This window comes from Enoplosus armatus, chromosome 2 (assembly GCF_043641665.1).
Source record: "Enoplosus armatus isolate fEnoArm2 chromosome 2, fEnoArm2.hap1, whole genome shotgun sequence".
Classification (NCBI taxonomy): domain Eukaryota; kingdom Metazoa; phylum Chordata; class Actinopteri; order Centrarchiformes; family Enoplosidae; genus Enoplosus; species Enoplosus armatus.
Genome location: NC_092181.1, coordinates 22,219,186 through 22,235,797, shown reverse-complemented (window position 1 = coordinate 22,235,797; position 16,612 = coordinate 22,219,186). Strand labels below are relative to the sequence as shown.

Below are 16,612 nucleotides of genomic sequence, written 5' to 3'. Positions count from 1 at the left end.
GCGTGACCCTGGGACAGGAGAGAGAGTGAGCGGTGTGGAGACGGGGCAGAGTGAGTGAAGCAAGCAAGAGCGAATGGAGGAGTGAGGAGGAGGAGGAGGACAGATCTGACATTGTGATTGGCTGAAAGGCAAGGGTAGACTGTGGGGGACTGGGGAAGATTGGATTTGGCCCATTTCCTGAACAATATGACAGATCTGGATGGCCTTAAGTTCTTGAATGACTAATATTTAAGGATAAGGCCAGTCCTATTTTATCCTTTTTCTATTATCAACAAATCTTCTGAAGAGACCAAAACCAACAATGAAAATGTATATATGAATACGTTGCCAAAGCCTGATTTAGCTTTTTTTTCTCTTTGCCATAGAAATCTATTGTCATCTGAAAACTATTTAGTACAAGTAAAGAGCCATACAGTTTCATCAGGCGACATTCCCTCATTTCAGTGAACGTGACCAGTGCAGTTCAGTGTGAAACGCCTCAGAGAGTTGTTTTTTTTCTCTGGAGAGTTGCTGTGTTGCTGTGTTGCAGATGTCACTGAGCATGCTCAGAGACACAGTTACTTGTTTGCTCTGCTTTGTTGGTTTGACGAGCTCTGAGAAATAAACCACAATGTTTGTATTCACTGTAATGAAGAAATGTCACCCAATGCCATTGTATAGCTCTTTTATGTGTTTTGAAACCATAGTTTTTATTTGAAAACAGAGATATATTATGCTTTGGATATGTGGACAATAGACTACTTATTACTTGCAAGATTTTTTTGTTGTTATGTTTTCTTAACTACTTTTGACTTACATGTTTGTTTGATGAGCACCACTGTTTTGTCTTTCCTTCCTTGTCAAAAATCTGGCCATCTTGTACTTTTTGCAGTCTGAATCAATCTCGATAGCCTCGCTATACACATGAATCACATTAACTCTACTTTAGATGTGCTCCAAAATGTATTCCTTCCACTCACGTGTGACCCTCTTGCAATGCCTCCACGACCCTAAGCCCCTGTTTGAGTGATATCAATAACATTAAAAATAAGAGTGCATTCACTCATTCTACTCCAAAGGATTATGAGTAAAAACCCACCTGCATCACATCCTGAGGCAGCTTCTCTCTCAATATCTAAGACTTTTATCCACATAAACCTACACTGTAGCCTTGAGTAGCATTTTAGAAATTCCTAGCATGTCGACTCTCGTGCGCTCCTCGCTGCCAGTCTGTCTGTCTCTGTTTATTTGTTCCATTTTCTCTGTGCCTGTCCAGTATCTATACATCAATCTCTCCCCCTTTTTCTCTCCACAAACACTGCGCCTCTTCAGCCGCAGGAGCTGACAGACATTTTGGAGATCAGTAACATGGTGTTCACGAGTCTGTTCAGTCTCGAGATGCTGCTGAAGGTCCTGGCTCTCGGGCTCTTTGGCTACATCAAGAACCCCTACAACGGCTTTGACAGCGTCATTGTCATCATCAGGTGGGGCTCTGGGGGGGGGCAGGGGTCTGTAAGTTAACCCCAAAATGGGAATTTTGTTATTAGATATTCGTCTTGTGACTGGAAAATCCTCATAGGGAGTCAGCACTGCAGCTCCCAAACTGTCACAGGGAAGCTGGTTCTGGCAGTGAAGCCATGTGGTTGCACTCTTAGTCCAGGGGGCCTGTATTCACTCCATTATGTAGTACTACAAGCTAAATTATGCATCTGTGCTTGAAGGCTTTGCTTGTTTACTGTGCCAGTGCCCATTGCTCGCACCCGTCTTTATTGGCTGGTAAATTGTAAACAGCATTGGCCCATTTCCTCTTTTCAGTTGCCACACGTCACAGGGAAAGTAATGTAGCACTTTCCCTACCTGGAAGCAGGTCTTTTTTTGAGTGATACTAATGCTGACTTCAAAAGAGTTACAGCTGAGGTTAAGTACATATTGATTCTTTGGTTGCTTTAATGTGGATTTAGCTTTGTGTTTTTAATCTGCTTGTCGGCGCTGTGTGTTTTAGTGTGTGGGAGATTGTGGGTGAGGCAGAGGGAGGCTTGTCAGTGCTGCGTACCTTCCGCCTGCTGAGAGTTTTGAAGCTGGTTCGGTTCCTTCCTGCCCTGAGGAGGCAGCTGGTGGTGCTGATGAAGACCATGGACAATGTGGCCACGTTCTGCATGTTGCTGATGCTCTTTATATTCATATTCAGGTATTTTCTTTCTTTCTCTGAAGACGTTACAAACTGTTTTCTCAGCTTTTTCGTAGCTTTATTTATACTGATTATACCTCACAAAAATCCCAATCATTTTTACTGACCTTTTCTTACTCTGTTTCAGTGTTTACATGTATTATCTTTTTACACAAACACAATTATTCTTACAGGCAGCATTGCTATATGTTGTTACACAATATCCATATTAAATTAGCATGTAATGAAAGTAATGTATTTCTCATTGTTTTGTGTGTGTGTGTTTGTCTGTGTGTTGCAGTATCTTGGGGATGCATCTGTTCGGCTGTAAATTCGGTTTACGACAAGACAGTGGAGACACTTTACCTGACAGAAAAAACTTTGACTCTCTGCTCTGGGCAATTGTCACTGTGTTTCAGGTTAGACAAACACACCAACATGCTCTTGCTCCCACACAAATACAAACGTACAGATGTGTACGAGCACACAAATACATCGACAATATTTAATTGAGAGGAATTTCCCTGTCGATGAATAACAGTTAAATGGAATTTTATAATTAATTGGGATGACATTCAAACTGCAGCTGCTGCTGTCACCAGTAGTAGATCTGATGATCATCTCCATTATTTCATTTGCTCCAATTTGGGAGTGCTCACGCTCGACTTTTCAACAAAATATAAAAACTCTCCCGCTGGGCAGGAGGGGGAGGAAGAGTTATGAAACACGCACTCCACAGGAGATCATTTAACACTGATGAGCATCATTACTGTTCAACTGACAATGAGATATTAAAGGGGGAATCCGCTGTTATTATTCTTCCTATTATGCTACTAGCAATGCAGGTTGAATTTCTGCTCCATTTTGTGTTTGATGGTGTTTTCCACCGCCTCTCCACATCTCTTCCCATCTACAGATCCTCACCCAGGAGGACTGGAATGCGGTGCTCTATAACGGGATGGCCTCCACCTCGCCGCTGGCTGCCCTCTATTTTGTAGCCCTCATGACCTTTGGCAACTACGTCCTCTTCAACTTGCTTGTGGCCATTTTGGTTGAGGGCTTTCAAGCTGAAGTAAGGGCAAAGATGCAGTTTTATTTGAGCTGCTTAGAGAATCAGGCAGAGAGAACGAGACTAATTGAGCTCTGTTGTGCTGATGATACCAAAGCTGCCTACAAGAGAATAATCTGTACCATCCTGCCTGTGTGGTTTTGGTTTCTACCCTCCTCTCTCTTTACCCATCACTCTCTTTTCTCTTTCTTTCTCAGTTGCCCTCCCTTACTCTCTCTCTCTCTCTCTCTCTCTCTTTCTTTCCCCCCTTCTCTCTATCTTTCTTGCTCGCTGACACACACATGCACACACACAATACTCTCCGGGGTAGGGATGTGTTTGATATCGCCTGCCATTCACAGCTGGTGAGCTTTTGTTGTTTAGTTTTCATCTTTTATCTCCAGCATCAGAGAACACTTGCTCTCTCTCTCTCTCTCTCTCTCTATCACACACACACACACACACACACACACACACACACACACACACATGCAGATACCCTTTGCCAAAGCCGTCTGCCTCCATCTTTCTGGCGTGAATTTTAATTAAATTCAGTAAAGCTTTATTGGCATGACTACAGGAGATAGCTGCCAAAGCCATGCACATAACTCAACTAGAGAACACTGGAGATCCCCTCTGCCCGTCTGCCTCTTTGTTTCTCAGTCTATCCCTCTATTTTTCACTTTTACAACAGTCAACAAACAGTGAGAAGTGATGATGATGAAGATTATGATGATAGTGGTGATCCCAATGCTGTGTGTGTTTAGGGTGATGCCAACAGATCTGAGACTGATGACGAGAGACAATCGCTCTCTTACGAGGATGAGGAGAAGTTGAGAGAGCTGTATGCCGCAGGTACAAACTCTTACATCAACACATCAACACACACTAGATACACTCAACTACAATCACCTTAAAGGTGTACTCACCCAGTTAAAAGAAACACAACCAGTCACTTGATCATACAGGTTTTAAACAAACATTCAAGTTAACCAAAAGTTGTTTCGAAGAGAAAACTAATTATTCAAACTCTCTAAACTTCAATCACAATTTACAGCTTCTTAGTTCAACTTTGACCTACCAAATTGATGATGTTGTATGTCACACTTTGTTTTCCCTTTTAGAGCTCATATGGCCGAGCAGCTCCTTCCACCCTCAGATAATTTTGAAGGAACCCAATAAATCTGTAAAATGTTTTATTCAATTCATTTTTGTAAAATTCTTTACTCATTTAAAAACAGCTGAATGTCCCAGAGTATCTCTATATGGAGATCTAAGGGCAGTTTTCTATCATTGTTATCTATTCTGCCAGGGATAAATACTATCAATTGTTAAACTTTTCTATTTATTAATGTATTTAAAAAAAACATTCTTGGCAATGTCAAAAAAATGGTATCTGCTGTTTAAAATTTCATCATGTTTATCCTTAAATTATAATATGTATTCAGGTCCTCAAATTCCCAACAAAACAAAAAAAATACTGTGGACGTGACCTCTGTTTCTTCATTGGTAGCTACGGCCCTGATCATAACTGAAACAAACGATGGCCAGAATAAGTTTTAAGAAACAGGAATTATCTTTTAACAAAAATGTTTGTGTCTGTTTGTGTGTGCAGAGCTTAAGATCCAGGCCATGATGCTGAGCCCCAATGGTCTCCTGAACCCAAAAGCCTCCATGCCCCACCCTCCTCCTCCTCCTCTGCCGGTCATCACACACACTGCAGCCACGCCCACCATAAACTCCAGCCAGTCACGTCGTGCGAGTGGCGCTTCCGTGGACATCAACAGCCTTGAGCCGAGGTCACCGGTGAGCCTTGGAAACACGCTTTTACCTACAGTATATTATCAGCACGTTAACTATCAGTAATAAAGTTGATTTACAGAAGTACGCAAACTGGGAATGTTATAATATAATAAAAAGGAGGTAAACCCAGGCTGAGCTGTGCTTGATAAAGATCAATTTCAAAATCTGGGGAGTTGTGTTTGTTTTGCACAAGTTAAAAACCTTCAATAAAAACAGTTGTATAATATAAATTAGAAAAAATAACATCTTAATTATCTTCCATTAAAGGTACCATACAGAGTTTTGTTTGTTTACATTCAGTGTTTCTCAACAAAACCCATCGTGGGTAAAGCCAAATATTATTTTGTTGTTTCGGCAATCTTCTTACAGGCCTTTTGCTTTGCTTTGGCTGACATTGCTTTCTTTCCTTGGCGCATTACTACCAGTAGCTGTTGATCAGTTGAGCCCTCCTTTCATCGATAGCTTAGGTTTGAGGTCAATGCCAGGTTACCATCACATTGGGCGATTTGATGAGCAGACCTAGCTAGCAACTGATGACATGTTTCCAGCTGAGGTAAGACATTCTAAAAACGTTAGCTATGATAATGCCAACCATGCCCTAGCAAAAGTCTTTTGTTTTCCGGTTTGTCTTCTTCACAGATACTAAAGGTCTTCATGGGTCGACTTGGTTCCTAGTAACCGACGTCCAACCATAGACACAAGTCGGGCGGGGTTCAATTTACAGGGTTTAGTCTACAGTCTAACTGGGTCCGGCTGGGAACCTGTTCTGTTGACTCATGTCTCGGGTCTATGTGTCAATATGTTTAACACTCAAGTTGATCCAAGCAAACGTGCTGTCAGCTCTGATCATGTGGTGTGTCACAATCATCGCAGGAGAAAAATGTGTGGCAGAGAGTGTAACCTGTGCGGTGCATTGCTGCTCTTTTCGACCGTCGCTGTCTGTTGGTGGCACGCTGCTGTCAGTGTCGGTGTTCTCTCCAGCTATGTATGTTTGAGTGGTTGACAATAGGGATTTTCCACTGAAGTTTTCCTGCCCTTTTTTATGACATTTCAGGTGGTTGTACTAATGTAGGTGCTTTTGACTGTCATCATCTTCTTTTTTTATGGTACAAGCACAGCATTTTTGTCAGAACACAAGGTGGATAAATATATTTGTTCTTCCTCACCATCGATGAGGTTCTGCAACTATGACATATTTTTGTTGTTCCTAAAGAGCTTTTTTGTTCACCGCATTTTACTCCTCTGTCTCTCACACGTTAGATTTGTTTACATTGATGTCATGGCCCCCTTTTCTTGTGCACAGTTTGTCACGTGGAGTAACGCTCACTTGTCACTTGTTGATACAGTTTAGGCATGAATTAGGAGTGTGTGTTTTGATGCAACAGATCTCCCTGCTAAAACAAATATGGCAGAATCGTTGTCACATATAAATGAGATTGCATAGAGGCCTGAATTGAGATCGTGATCGCGTTTCGATTAATCGTACAGCCGTAATGTTTGTCCTCATGTGCAGGCTGGTAGAGCAAAACATTGCTCCACAGCACCGCTACTGGCCAAAAATTCCACAGGGTACCTTTAATCTGTGTAGATTGAAATCTTTATGTGCTCTTGAAAAGTCAGTCAGAAATCCAACCACTTGTTGTTGTTCTAAGGTGTCTTCACAGTCTCTGTGGGACAGCGGGCCAGAGAGCCGGCGCTCCAGCTGGACCAGCCTCAGCCGAGCTCCCAGCCTCCACAGGAAGAGCCAGTCAGGGGAGATGGAGTCCCTGCTGTCCGACACACACACAAGCTCCATCCCCAGCAGCAGGGAACAGTCTCTGGACCTGCCGGAGTACCTGCAGGTGCCCATGCTCCACCCGCCAGACTGCAATGGCACCACCTTTCACCTCCCTGACCACTGCTACGACGATGCTCCTCTGACCACACATTACCACGGCGACCAGGAAGAGGACGAGATCGAGGAGGTGCAGCTCAGATGAAAACATATAGATGTTAGGCTGTTTAAGTGGTTCATGTTAAAGTCAGAAGGAGAAGGCATTTTGATGGTGTCCCGCTTCTGTTATTTTCGAGTTAAAACAAGTTAATAAAAGAACTTGTTTAGGCTTGTAAAAACTTCTGCTAATTATCTTGCGAAGGCATAAATTCCAACCTCAGTGACCTTAGACACTTTGAAACTGTAACTTTGAAAATATTTAATTAGCTAAATTTTAATTATGAGCAGGGTGGAGGAAATATTGAGAACATTGTTTGAAAAACCTGCTGTGTTGGAATTTTTATGTACACATACTGATACAACATGAGGTCACTGCTACAATTAACTGTTTACCACCAAGTCCAATCATTTTAACTTCATTCTAAATTATAAGAACACTGCATGATCTTAATTAATATGATATAGAAACTGAACTAACGTAAAAAAAAAAAAAAAAAAAGTAATTGTATGTTTATGCAAGTGTGCTCATATTGTCATGTGCAAATGTGTGTGTGTGTGTTCCTTCCAGAGTTTATGTAAGAAGCTGAAGAAGATACTGGAGCCATATGAGCCTCAGTGGTGCCTCGAGCATGAAGAGTGGTCTCTCTATGTGTTTGCTCCACAAAACCGGTAAATACACACTCCACACACACAGCCCCTGATAGCCCCCTGAGTGGCCTAGGTGGCTTAAACCACAGCATGTGTGAAATTCACAGTTAAAGTGTGAAGGTTGCAGCAAAGGCTTAGTAATACAATTTTATCAATTAAATCTGGCCAAGTGAAAACATTCACGTTGTGTTGACAAATGCAGTGATGGAAGTGATGTAGGTGATGAGTGATAAGTGCAAATCATATCATAAATAGAGGAGTAGCTGATGACCCTCCTTCCTTCTCTTTCACTCTCTTTAGGTTCAGGTCGTGGTGTCAGAGGGTCATAAGTCACAAGATGTTTGATCACATCATCCTCCTCTTCATCTTCCTTAATTGTATCACCATTGCACTGGAGAGACCTGACATACAGTCCAACAGCATGGTAGCACAAACACACGCATTCATTTGTTTTTTTTTTCCTCTATACTTGTGAGGACCCTCATTGACATAATGCATTCCCTAGCACAAAATGTCTAAACCCAACCTTTAACCTAAATTCATGGTTGTAATTTTGCACTGAAACTGTCTCCCCTCTCTGGCCTGGTCTATTTTATACTATTCTATTGATATTATTTCCATCATCAATGTGTTTTTGAATATTGTTTTAATGTATTTTTATTCCTTATGTAAAGCACTGTGTCTGAAAGCTGCAATACAAATAAACTTGGCCCTTTAAAGAAGTGAGGACCGGCCAAAACGTCCTCACTGTCAAGGTTTAAAATTAAATATCAGTCCTCACAAAGATAGAAGGGTAGAAAATCACAAACACAACCCAAGCTGTCGATTACAGTGGAGCTCATATGTTTGTTGCTGATGTAAGAGCAGTTTGGGGAGTCATTACAAGAACATATGCTGTTCTCGGTATGTTTTTATTATGTTTCTTTTACAATCATAACAGATTTTTTTCCTGCTTGTTATGTAACATGTTGCAGTTAGTTAGAACTGAGAATTAAAGCTGGGAAGCGAAACCTTTAAACTGACAAATGTGCTTCTCTGTGTGTGTGTGTACACACTCTCACGTGTGTGTGTGTGTGTGTGTGTGTCTGTGTGACAGGAGCGGGTGTTCCTCAGTGTGTCCAATTACATCTTCACTGTGATCTTCGTGGGTGAAATGATGATCAAGGTAACCATAACAAGACACGTTTTCTGAATGAGCACTTCACTCCAAAGTCATTTTCTCATCTTGTAAAAGGGCAATTTTCTCCCTGGGTGGGGATCAGAATAGCTTTCAGTCTCATTTTATACCTCATATTATTTTATTATTCCAGTAATTTTACTTGATCTGTGTGTGTGTGTGTGTGTGTGTGTGTCAAGGTGGTAGCTCTGGGCCTGTACTTTGGAAACGGTGTGTACCTGCAGAGCAGCTGGAATATCTTAGACGGACTGCTGGTGTTTGTGTCGATGGTGGACATCCTGGTCTCCATCGCATCAGCAGGTGGTAATCGAATCTTAGGCATCCTCCGCGTGCTTCGTCTGCTGCGCACGCTGCGACCACTCAGGTAGGAGTACGGGAGACTTTCTCTTGTGTTTACTCCATTAATATTACCTGTATCTGTACTTTTGTAGCATGTCTGTGACTGTGTGTGTCGCAGGGTGATAAGTCGAGCTCCTGGTTTAAAACTGGTGGTGGAGACTCTGATCACATCTCTCAGACCCATTGGGAATATTGTCCTCATCTGCTGTGCTTTTTTCATCGTGTTTGGAATTCTGGGAGTCCAGGTAAACATTTACACTGTATATTCCCTGTTCATCGTCTGTTGGCTGAAGATAAGCCCCATTCATTTTGTTTAATGCAGGTCTTCATTGAAAAATACTTTTATTTGTCACCCGGTTTAATGTGCCCAAACATCCAAAGCTTGTTGTCTTTTCTTCTACAAGAAGAAACTGTTCGTCCTGGTTTAAAATAAACGAGGCGTATCTCTGAAAATGCTTCAGGTAATAAAAAGTGAAGAGAAAAATTGGGAGGAAATGCAAATGAGCTGCTGATTATGCACCAGAGTCCCTGGAAGTAATTAAAAAACAATGGTTGAACTGCAGAGGGATTGTGCTGAGAATGTATTTTTTAAATCCGACTTTCACCTGGATTTTTGTATTATTAATTTTATCAATAAATTAACTTTATTATTTATTTATTTTAGGCAATTTTAATCAGTTTTTCAATATTCAAAACAGACTGATAAATTACTTGTTTTTAATAAAAACTTTAACAAGCCCCAGTTGTACAAGATATAAAAGGAAGGATCAATAAAATGATCATGTTGTAAAACAGTGGTAGTTAAAGGTGTAAGAAAGAAAAATATGTTTATTTCATTGCTACTTTTGACGAGTAACTGCTTTTTGTTTCTTTTGAAATACTGGATAGTTTCACATCTTAAGGCCTCGAAATCCTTCAGAAATCCTTTATCTGTAATCTGTGGTTGAACTGCCCATAACTCACATCCACATTACTTCATTTTAAGGTACGGATTTCTGTACGAAAAGCCATTCAATGTAAAGGCCTTTTGTAAGCTCTCCTCCTCTAGAGTTTATGCTAGTTTCCATTTTTGCAAATATTCAAATCAATTATTGCACAGGAAATGATGCTTGATGAACGCTGAAGCTAATATTAACCCGCAGGCATATGTTTCTTACAAACACACTACCACTGAATGATCTTCTCCTGTACGGAGTGTTTCTGTGCTTGTAATGACTGTGAGGCAGACTGGACCAGATGGCACTTGGATGTCTTAGCTGTAACATGCAGTGGACCTGTAGGCACTCGCGGAGTAATTTACTTTACACCAATACATCAATCTTATCTCGCCCTATGAAGCTTTATTTACATTACCTTGAGGATACAGTGTTCTTTTATGCTTCTGTCTGTGTTCGCACATCTGTCTGTGTATGCAGCTGTTTAAAGGGAAGTTCTTCTACTGTGACGGGCTCGATGTGAGTAACATCACCAATAAAACCCAGTGTCTGGAGACAGGATACCGCTGGGTCCGTCGGAAATACAACTTTGACAACCTGGGACAGGTTTGTCACACATGTGCACACACTGACACACACACCTACAGGACTGACACCTGCACTTACATGCTGATTGACAGCATGGCACTAATTTGTATGTGCCTCACGCTTCCAGGCGCTGATGTCTCTGTTTGTGCTGTCATGTAAAGACGGCTGGGTCAGCATCATGTATGATGGCCTGGATGCTGTCGGAGTGGACCAGCAGGTGAAGAGACACACACACATACAGAGGAAGAGGGAGGTTGTGGGAAGTAAAAAAAATGAATATTAGGGAGACATACAAACCATTCAGCCAGTGTTTATTGTATTTCACTGTGTTTTGGTTCTGTTTTGTGTCAGTCTAGGGCACCATTTGATCGTGTTTGTTTCAAGCATAAAGGGGAAATATTTCAGGAGAGAAGGGAGGTGTAAGGGAAGAAAAAAGGCAGACGGATAAATAGATGTGAGTTGACAGTGCTTGCAGTTTCAGTGCTGACTCAGGATTTACATTGTCTTCTTGTTTATGCTCTCTCCCCATCTTCCTCTCCACTCCTCCTCACCCTCTCTCGTCACTGTTTGGTCCTCCTCTTTTCCCTTCTTGTCCCCATGCCACCCCTCCTCATCTCTTCTTCCATTTTCTCTCTCTATATCTCTGCAGCCGATAAGAAACAACAACCCTTGGATGCTGCTGTTTTTCATCTCTTTCCTCCTCATCGTCAGCTTCTTCGTGCTCAACATGTTTGTGGGCGTGGTGGTGGAAAACTTTCACAAGTGTCGCCAGCAGCAGGAGGAGGAGGAGGCGCGGCTGAGGGAGGAGAAACGACAGAGACGGTTGGAGAAGAGGAGGAGAAGTGAGAGAGCAGGAGGGGAAGGGGGGAGAGGGAGTGAAAGAGATACAATAGATGGCCAAAAGTATGTGGACACCTGAACATTACACCCATATTGTGATTATTTAACATGACATTTCACAACCATTGGCATTAATATGCTGCTATAACAGCCTCTTATAGGAAGGCTTTCCACAAGATTTTGAAACCTGGCTTGTATATGCTTCCATTTAGCCACAACTCCCATTACTCCCAGTGTCCAGTTCATTCTGGCTTCATCGCAGCTGCTGGAGATGATCTGCTGTCATGTTAACTGGTGTGTCAGTGTCCACTGGACACAAGACTATGTGTGGATCTTTTCAAATCTGGTCTGGTTTTGCCGTTCACGTCTCCTAAGTGTGTAATTCATTTTTTACCGTTACTATTTAATTAACATGAATTTTATGTAATGATGCCTTAGTTATTGACATACATATAGCAAAAACAACTTCTCCTTCAATGTCTGTGAAGGAAGAGAAGGAAGGTTACGTTTTTCCTTCTGCTAATATATAACAGACACAAAATAAAGGAAAGATGGCGCACTGTGTATAGTATTTAAAACAATTAAAATACAGCCACAAACTATCTGTTGCCTCATTGATCAGGAATCAGCAGCAAATGTGTAATCACCTCAAGTCAAACTGCTCTAAACAATAATTGAAATGTGGCTGCTCAAGATTAGACCATTTAAAGACTCTCCACCTCTGAAATGTTTCGAAAACCAGAATGTGATGCAGCTTCATCCAGTGGACTTCCAGGATTAGCGAGGTCTGGCACTGATGTTGGGCGATAAGGCCTGGCCCACAGGCGTTCTGGTTCATCCCAAAGGTGCTGGATGGGGTTCAGATCAGGGCTCTGAGTAGGCCAGTCAAGTTCTGCCACACCAACCTGGAAAAAAAACATTTCTGTATGGACCCGGCTTTGTGCACCAGGACATTGTCATGTTGAAGGAGGAAAAGGTTGTCACAAAGCGGTAACCCTAAGGATATCTCCAGACCAAACATACACAAGCGTCCACATACTTTTGTTCAAATGTTTAGTGTTTTGTTTTGTTCATAAGATAAACCTCTTTTTTTCTACATACATACTGTGAGAGTACATGCATAATTTCTGCCTATATTATGCTCAGAAACACACTTAACACTTTCTGCCTTTCTTTTTCTCTCTCGCTCTACCTCACTTCTGTCTCACTCCGTCCTTCTCTCTCTGCAGTGTAATCTCTAGTAGTGCTTTCCTCTTAGTCAGTTAACTGTCTGGCAGCAGACAGCGAGGGTTTCTGCCCAAAGACACCTTGAGGTGCCATGAAGTGTGTGTGTGCGCGTGTGCATGATGGATAGGACTGAATTCCTGAGGTGGCACTTTTAGTCTGTACAAACACACACACACACACACACACATATGCACACTCACAGCAGTGCGCCACTTGGCACCCACTTCATCAGTGACTTCATAGGCCTTATCATATTTTTCTTTCAGAAGCATTTTAATGACTGTGTGTGTGTGTGTGTGTGTGTGTGTGTGTGTGTGTGTGTGTGTGTGTGTGTGACGCAGAGGCCCAGGAGAAGCCATATTACGCTGACTACTCCCCATTGCGTCTATCCATCCACACCGTGTGCACCAGCCACTACATGGATCTCTTCATCACCATCATCATCTTCACAAACCTCCTCACCATGAGCATGGAGCACTACAACCAGCCTCAGGTAACCATGGCAACACCTTCTACCACCTGCCCTAGAACCATAGTAATGAAGCGGTACAGCGGTGGTACAGTACAGCCACAGTGGGCTTTTGAAGTGTGCGTCTCTGTGTCTGTGTGTCCTGCAGTACCTCGAGGAGATACTGAAGTACTGCAATTACGTCTTCACGGTGGTTTTTGTCATCGAGGCCATTCTCAAACTTATCGCTTTTGGCCTGCGCCGCTTTTTCAAAGAGAGGTATTCAAGCTCTCACATGAATACAAAGACACTCACAAACATACTGCTTCATCCTTAGAGAAATTTAAATTGTGTGTGTGTGTCAAGATGGAACCAGCTGGACCTCGCCATTGTGTTGATGTCCATCATGGGAATAACACTGGAGGAAATAGACCTGAATGCTTCCCTCCCCATCAACCCCACAATCATACGCATCATGAGAGTCCTAAGGATAACAAGAGGTACACACACACACACACACACACACACAGTGACACAAACACAATGTGGGCTGATGAGAGCTGACACATTTCATTGTTTCAGTGTTGAAGCTGTTGAAGATGGCTACAGGAATGAGAGCCCTGTTGGACACAGTGATTCAAGCGCTGCCTCAGGTAAGAGGCAACACTCATAGCTGTAAAATATACAACGTCTCTTTAACTCCTAGCCTGGTTTCCAGATCTGAAGAATTGCATACAGCTTGTTTTTCTAATTACCCCCCCAGCCCCCCCCCCCCCCCCCAAACACACATACACACACACACACACACACACACACACACACACACACACGATTCCCCCAACAGACTGTTCAGTGTTAAACTAATGACACCAAATAAGCACCAAATAAGCACAAAGACATCCTCATGTTTAGCTAAAGGCTAATTGCTGATCCTTAAATGTATCAGTGTGGCTGATAAACCACCACTTAAATCATAACTTCACGGCTGCTTTGGTGCGATTGTCTTGCTACTTGGTATCTGTGAGTAGATAAAATATGAACCAGAAAGTCCAGTCTGAAAGCTTATCACACACAAAGACACCACACAGCAATTTATTCTCCTTTGAGGCAGGATCGTAAAACTCTGTCAAGTTATCACAGCTGCAGTATTTTTCTCCTGCTTGCGAGAGGAAGAGTAAAAGTAGCACAATGCTACAAGCTACATACAACCAAATATAATACCAGCTATGGACAATTGCACATATCTGATTGATCAAAACATTTCAGGGTGACACTGCTCTGTGAAGCGGCAACAGCGGTTTGTGAGGCCTGGTTCAAGTGTTGTTTGCTGGAACGCCTGTCTCATTGAGGATGCTGCATTTTCTGATGCAGTGTCATTGACTAAACCATCAGCTGCACATGTAACTGTCTTTAGACACATTAGTGGCTCCGGGGATGGCTATTTCAGTTGGTCGGTCCACCACTTTGGTCCAGACTGAAAAATCTCAACTATGATATTCATGTTTCCAAGAGGCTGAATCGTGATGACTGGTGATTCTCTGCCTTTTCCTCTAGCGCCACCATGAGGTTCACATTTGCATAGTCCTATTGGATAGACTGAAATTTGGTTCACACATTCATGTCCCCTCAGGATGAATTGTAATAACTTCTGTGATCCCTTAACTTTAGCGCCATCATCAGATCAAATTTTTAATTTGTCCAATACGTTGGTTTATGACCAAATACCAGCAAAACTAATGACATTCTCATCAGCCTCAGCTGTACTTTGTGTTAAAAGCAAATATTAACATACTAACACGCTAAACTAAGATGGTGAGCATGGTAAACATTACTGCTAAATATCAACCTGTTAACATTGTGAGCGTGTTTGCATATTGACATTAGCATTTAACTGCTGTGCCTACAGCCCCTTGTGTGACTCTTAGACTTAAGGAGGGGAAGGGGAAGGCTTCAGGAAGGATCTACCAAAGCCCCCTGGCTCAGCGGACCCTCAGGGAACCCTACCAGAAATGAGAGTAGAGGGAGAAAGGGGAAGGGTGGTGCACGGTAAATGAGAACAAACAGGTATGCAGGGCAAGTAGTCATTTATAAACTGTTTGCTCCTGAAATGCAGCTAAATTATATCCATTTAAATTTTTCATCCCAAATTTGAATGGGTAAATCCAAAATCATAGCGCATTATCCCTCCTAGATCCCATGTTTGTCTACACAGGTGTTCCAACAAACCGGGATGAATCTCTAGTGCAGCAAAATACCCATGATCCTTCACTTCCTTCCCACCCACAAATAATGCAAATTGTCTTTGAAGTTTACGGATCACCGCTGGGGATTGAACCCAGGTCTTCGCAGTGGTGTCCGAGTGCTTTCGCTGCGCTTCATCAATAGGTTTATCCGTCATCTAATTAGACATCTCCATACCTCCTACTCTGTGGGAAGGCAAGCCAAGTCCCTGTGAATTGCTTCGTAATTAGAATTAACAGGCACGTTTGTAAGTCATGAGGACTGGATCCAGGCTATGAACGTGCACCTCTGTAACTAAAATCTGAGATATGATTCATCTCCAGGTATCATGGTGGTTCCTAATAGTTTTTCAAGGTGTAGCAAACATCAATGCAATAGGGCTTTTCTGTCTATGGCCCCTTTCTATCTGTTTGCATGTTTGCGTCTCTCTTGATGTATACTGTACATGTCTTTTTTTCTATGTATCATACACTGTATATATCTGTGTGTGCGTGTAATATGTCTGTCTAGGTGGGGAATCTGGGTCTGCTCTTCATGTTGCTGTTCTTCATCTATGCAGCTCTGGGAGTTGAGCTCTTTGGAAAACTGGGTTAGTGTGTGTGTGCGTGTACGAGCATGCATGTTCGTGGGTTAGGGTGTGAGCGTGTACGCGCAGGCACATGAGTGTGTGCATGTATATAAATTGGTGTGTGTGCCTCAGATGACACTGGTGAGATATCAGTGGATTACGTAACGTGCATAAATTCTGTTGTGTTACACACATTAATTATTTATTTACAATTTAGAATCAGTGTACTAATCAGTGCTCTAATCTACACACAATTCTCTTTCTTCTCTCCCCTCGCCTTCCTCTCTCACACTTCCTGCCTCTAATACTCTTTTCCTCTTTTCATCCTCTTTCAGAGTGTTCAGACGAAAACCCATGTGAGGGTCTTAGTCGCCACGCCACCTTTGACAACTTTGGCATGGCTTTCCTCACACTCTTCAGGGTGTCTACCGGGGACAACTGGAATGGGATTATGAAGGTTATTTCTCTTCCTGTCCCCTGCTCTGTGCTGAGTTTTTAAGAGGATGGATAGATGGCCAGTTCCATGTTTGTGTCTGTGCATATGAGTGTGTCTCAAAGCATCGGTTATGAGACAGGCGCTGCATTAAGCAGAGAGAAGATCACTGTTTTTTATGACAGACTAAGAGCTGCTGACATCAGAGGGTTAGGAGAGTGTATTATTCTTCTGTGAC

At 42.4% G+C, this 16,612-nt stretch overlaps 1 protein-coding gene across 1 annotated transcript in view; it reads left to right on the top strand.

Moving 5' to 3' along the window:
- The window catches only part of LOC139300098 (voltage-dependent T-type calcium channel subunit alpha-1H-like), a 38,813-nt gene that overhangs the window by 17,948 nt on the left and 4,253 nt on the right, over window positions 1–16,612 (top strand). The window contains exons 11-31 of the mRNA XM_070923089.1: window positions 1,312–1,463; window positions 1,982–2,167; window positions 2,448–2,565; window positions 3,063–3,218; window positions 3,962–4,049; window positions 4,810–5,000; window positions 6,650–6,961; window positions 7,499–7,599; window positions 7,879–8,002; window positions 8,675–8,743; window positions 8,935–9,119; window positions 9,213–9,339; window positions 10,510–10,635; window positions 10,745–10,834; window positions 11,267–11,459; window positions 13,026–13,177; window positions 13,302–13,411; window positions 13,499–13,632; window positions 13,715–13,785; window positions 15,884–15,962; window positions 16,277–16,398. Coding sequence (XP_070779190.1) covers window positions 1,312–1,463; window positions 1,982–2,167; window positions 2,448–2,565; window positions 3,063–3,218; window positions 3,962–4,049; window positions 4,810–5,000; window positions 6,650–6,961; window positions 7,499–7,599; window positions 7,879–8,002; window positions 8,675–8,743; window positions 8,935–9,119; window positions 9,213–9,339; window positions 10,510–10,635; window positions 10,745–10,834; window positions 11,267–11,459; window positions 13,026–13,177; window positions 13,302–13,411; window positions 13,499–13,632; window positions 13,715–13,785; window positions 15,884–15,962; window positions 16,277–16,398 — 2,886 coding nt within the window. The remainder of the gene's footprint in view (window positions 1–1,311; window positions 1,464–1,981; window positions 2,168–2,447; window positions 2,566–3,062; window positions 3,219–3,961; window positions 4,050–4,809; window positions 5,001–6,649; window positions 6,962–7,498; window positions 7,600–7,878; window positions 8,003–8,674; window positions 8,744–8,934; window positions 9,120–9,212; window positions 9,340–10,509; window positions 10,636–10,744; window positions 10,835–11,266; window positions 11,460–13,025; window positions 13,178–13,301; window positions 13,412–13,498; window positions 13,633–13,714; window positions 13,786–15,883; window positions 15,963–16,276; window positions 16,399–16,612) is intronic.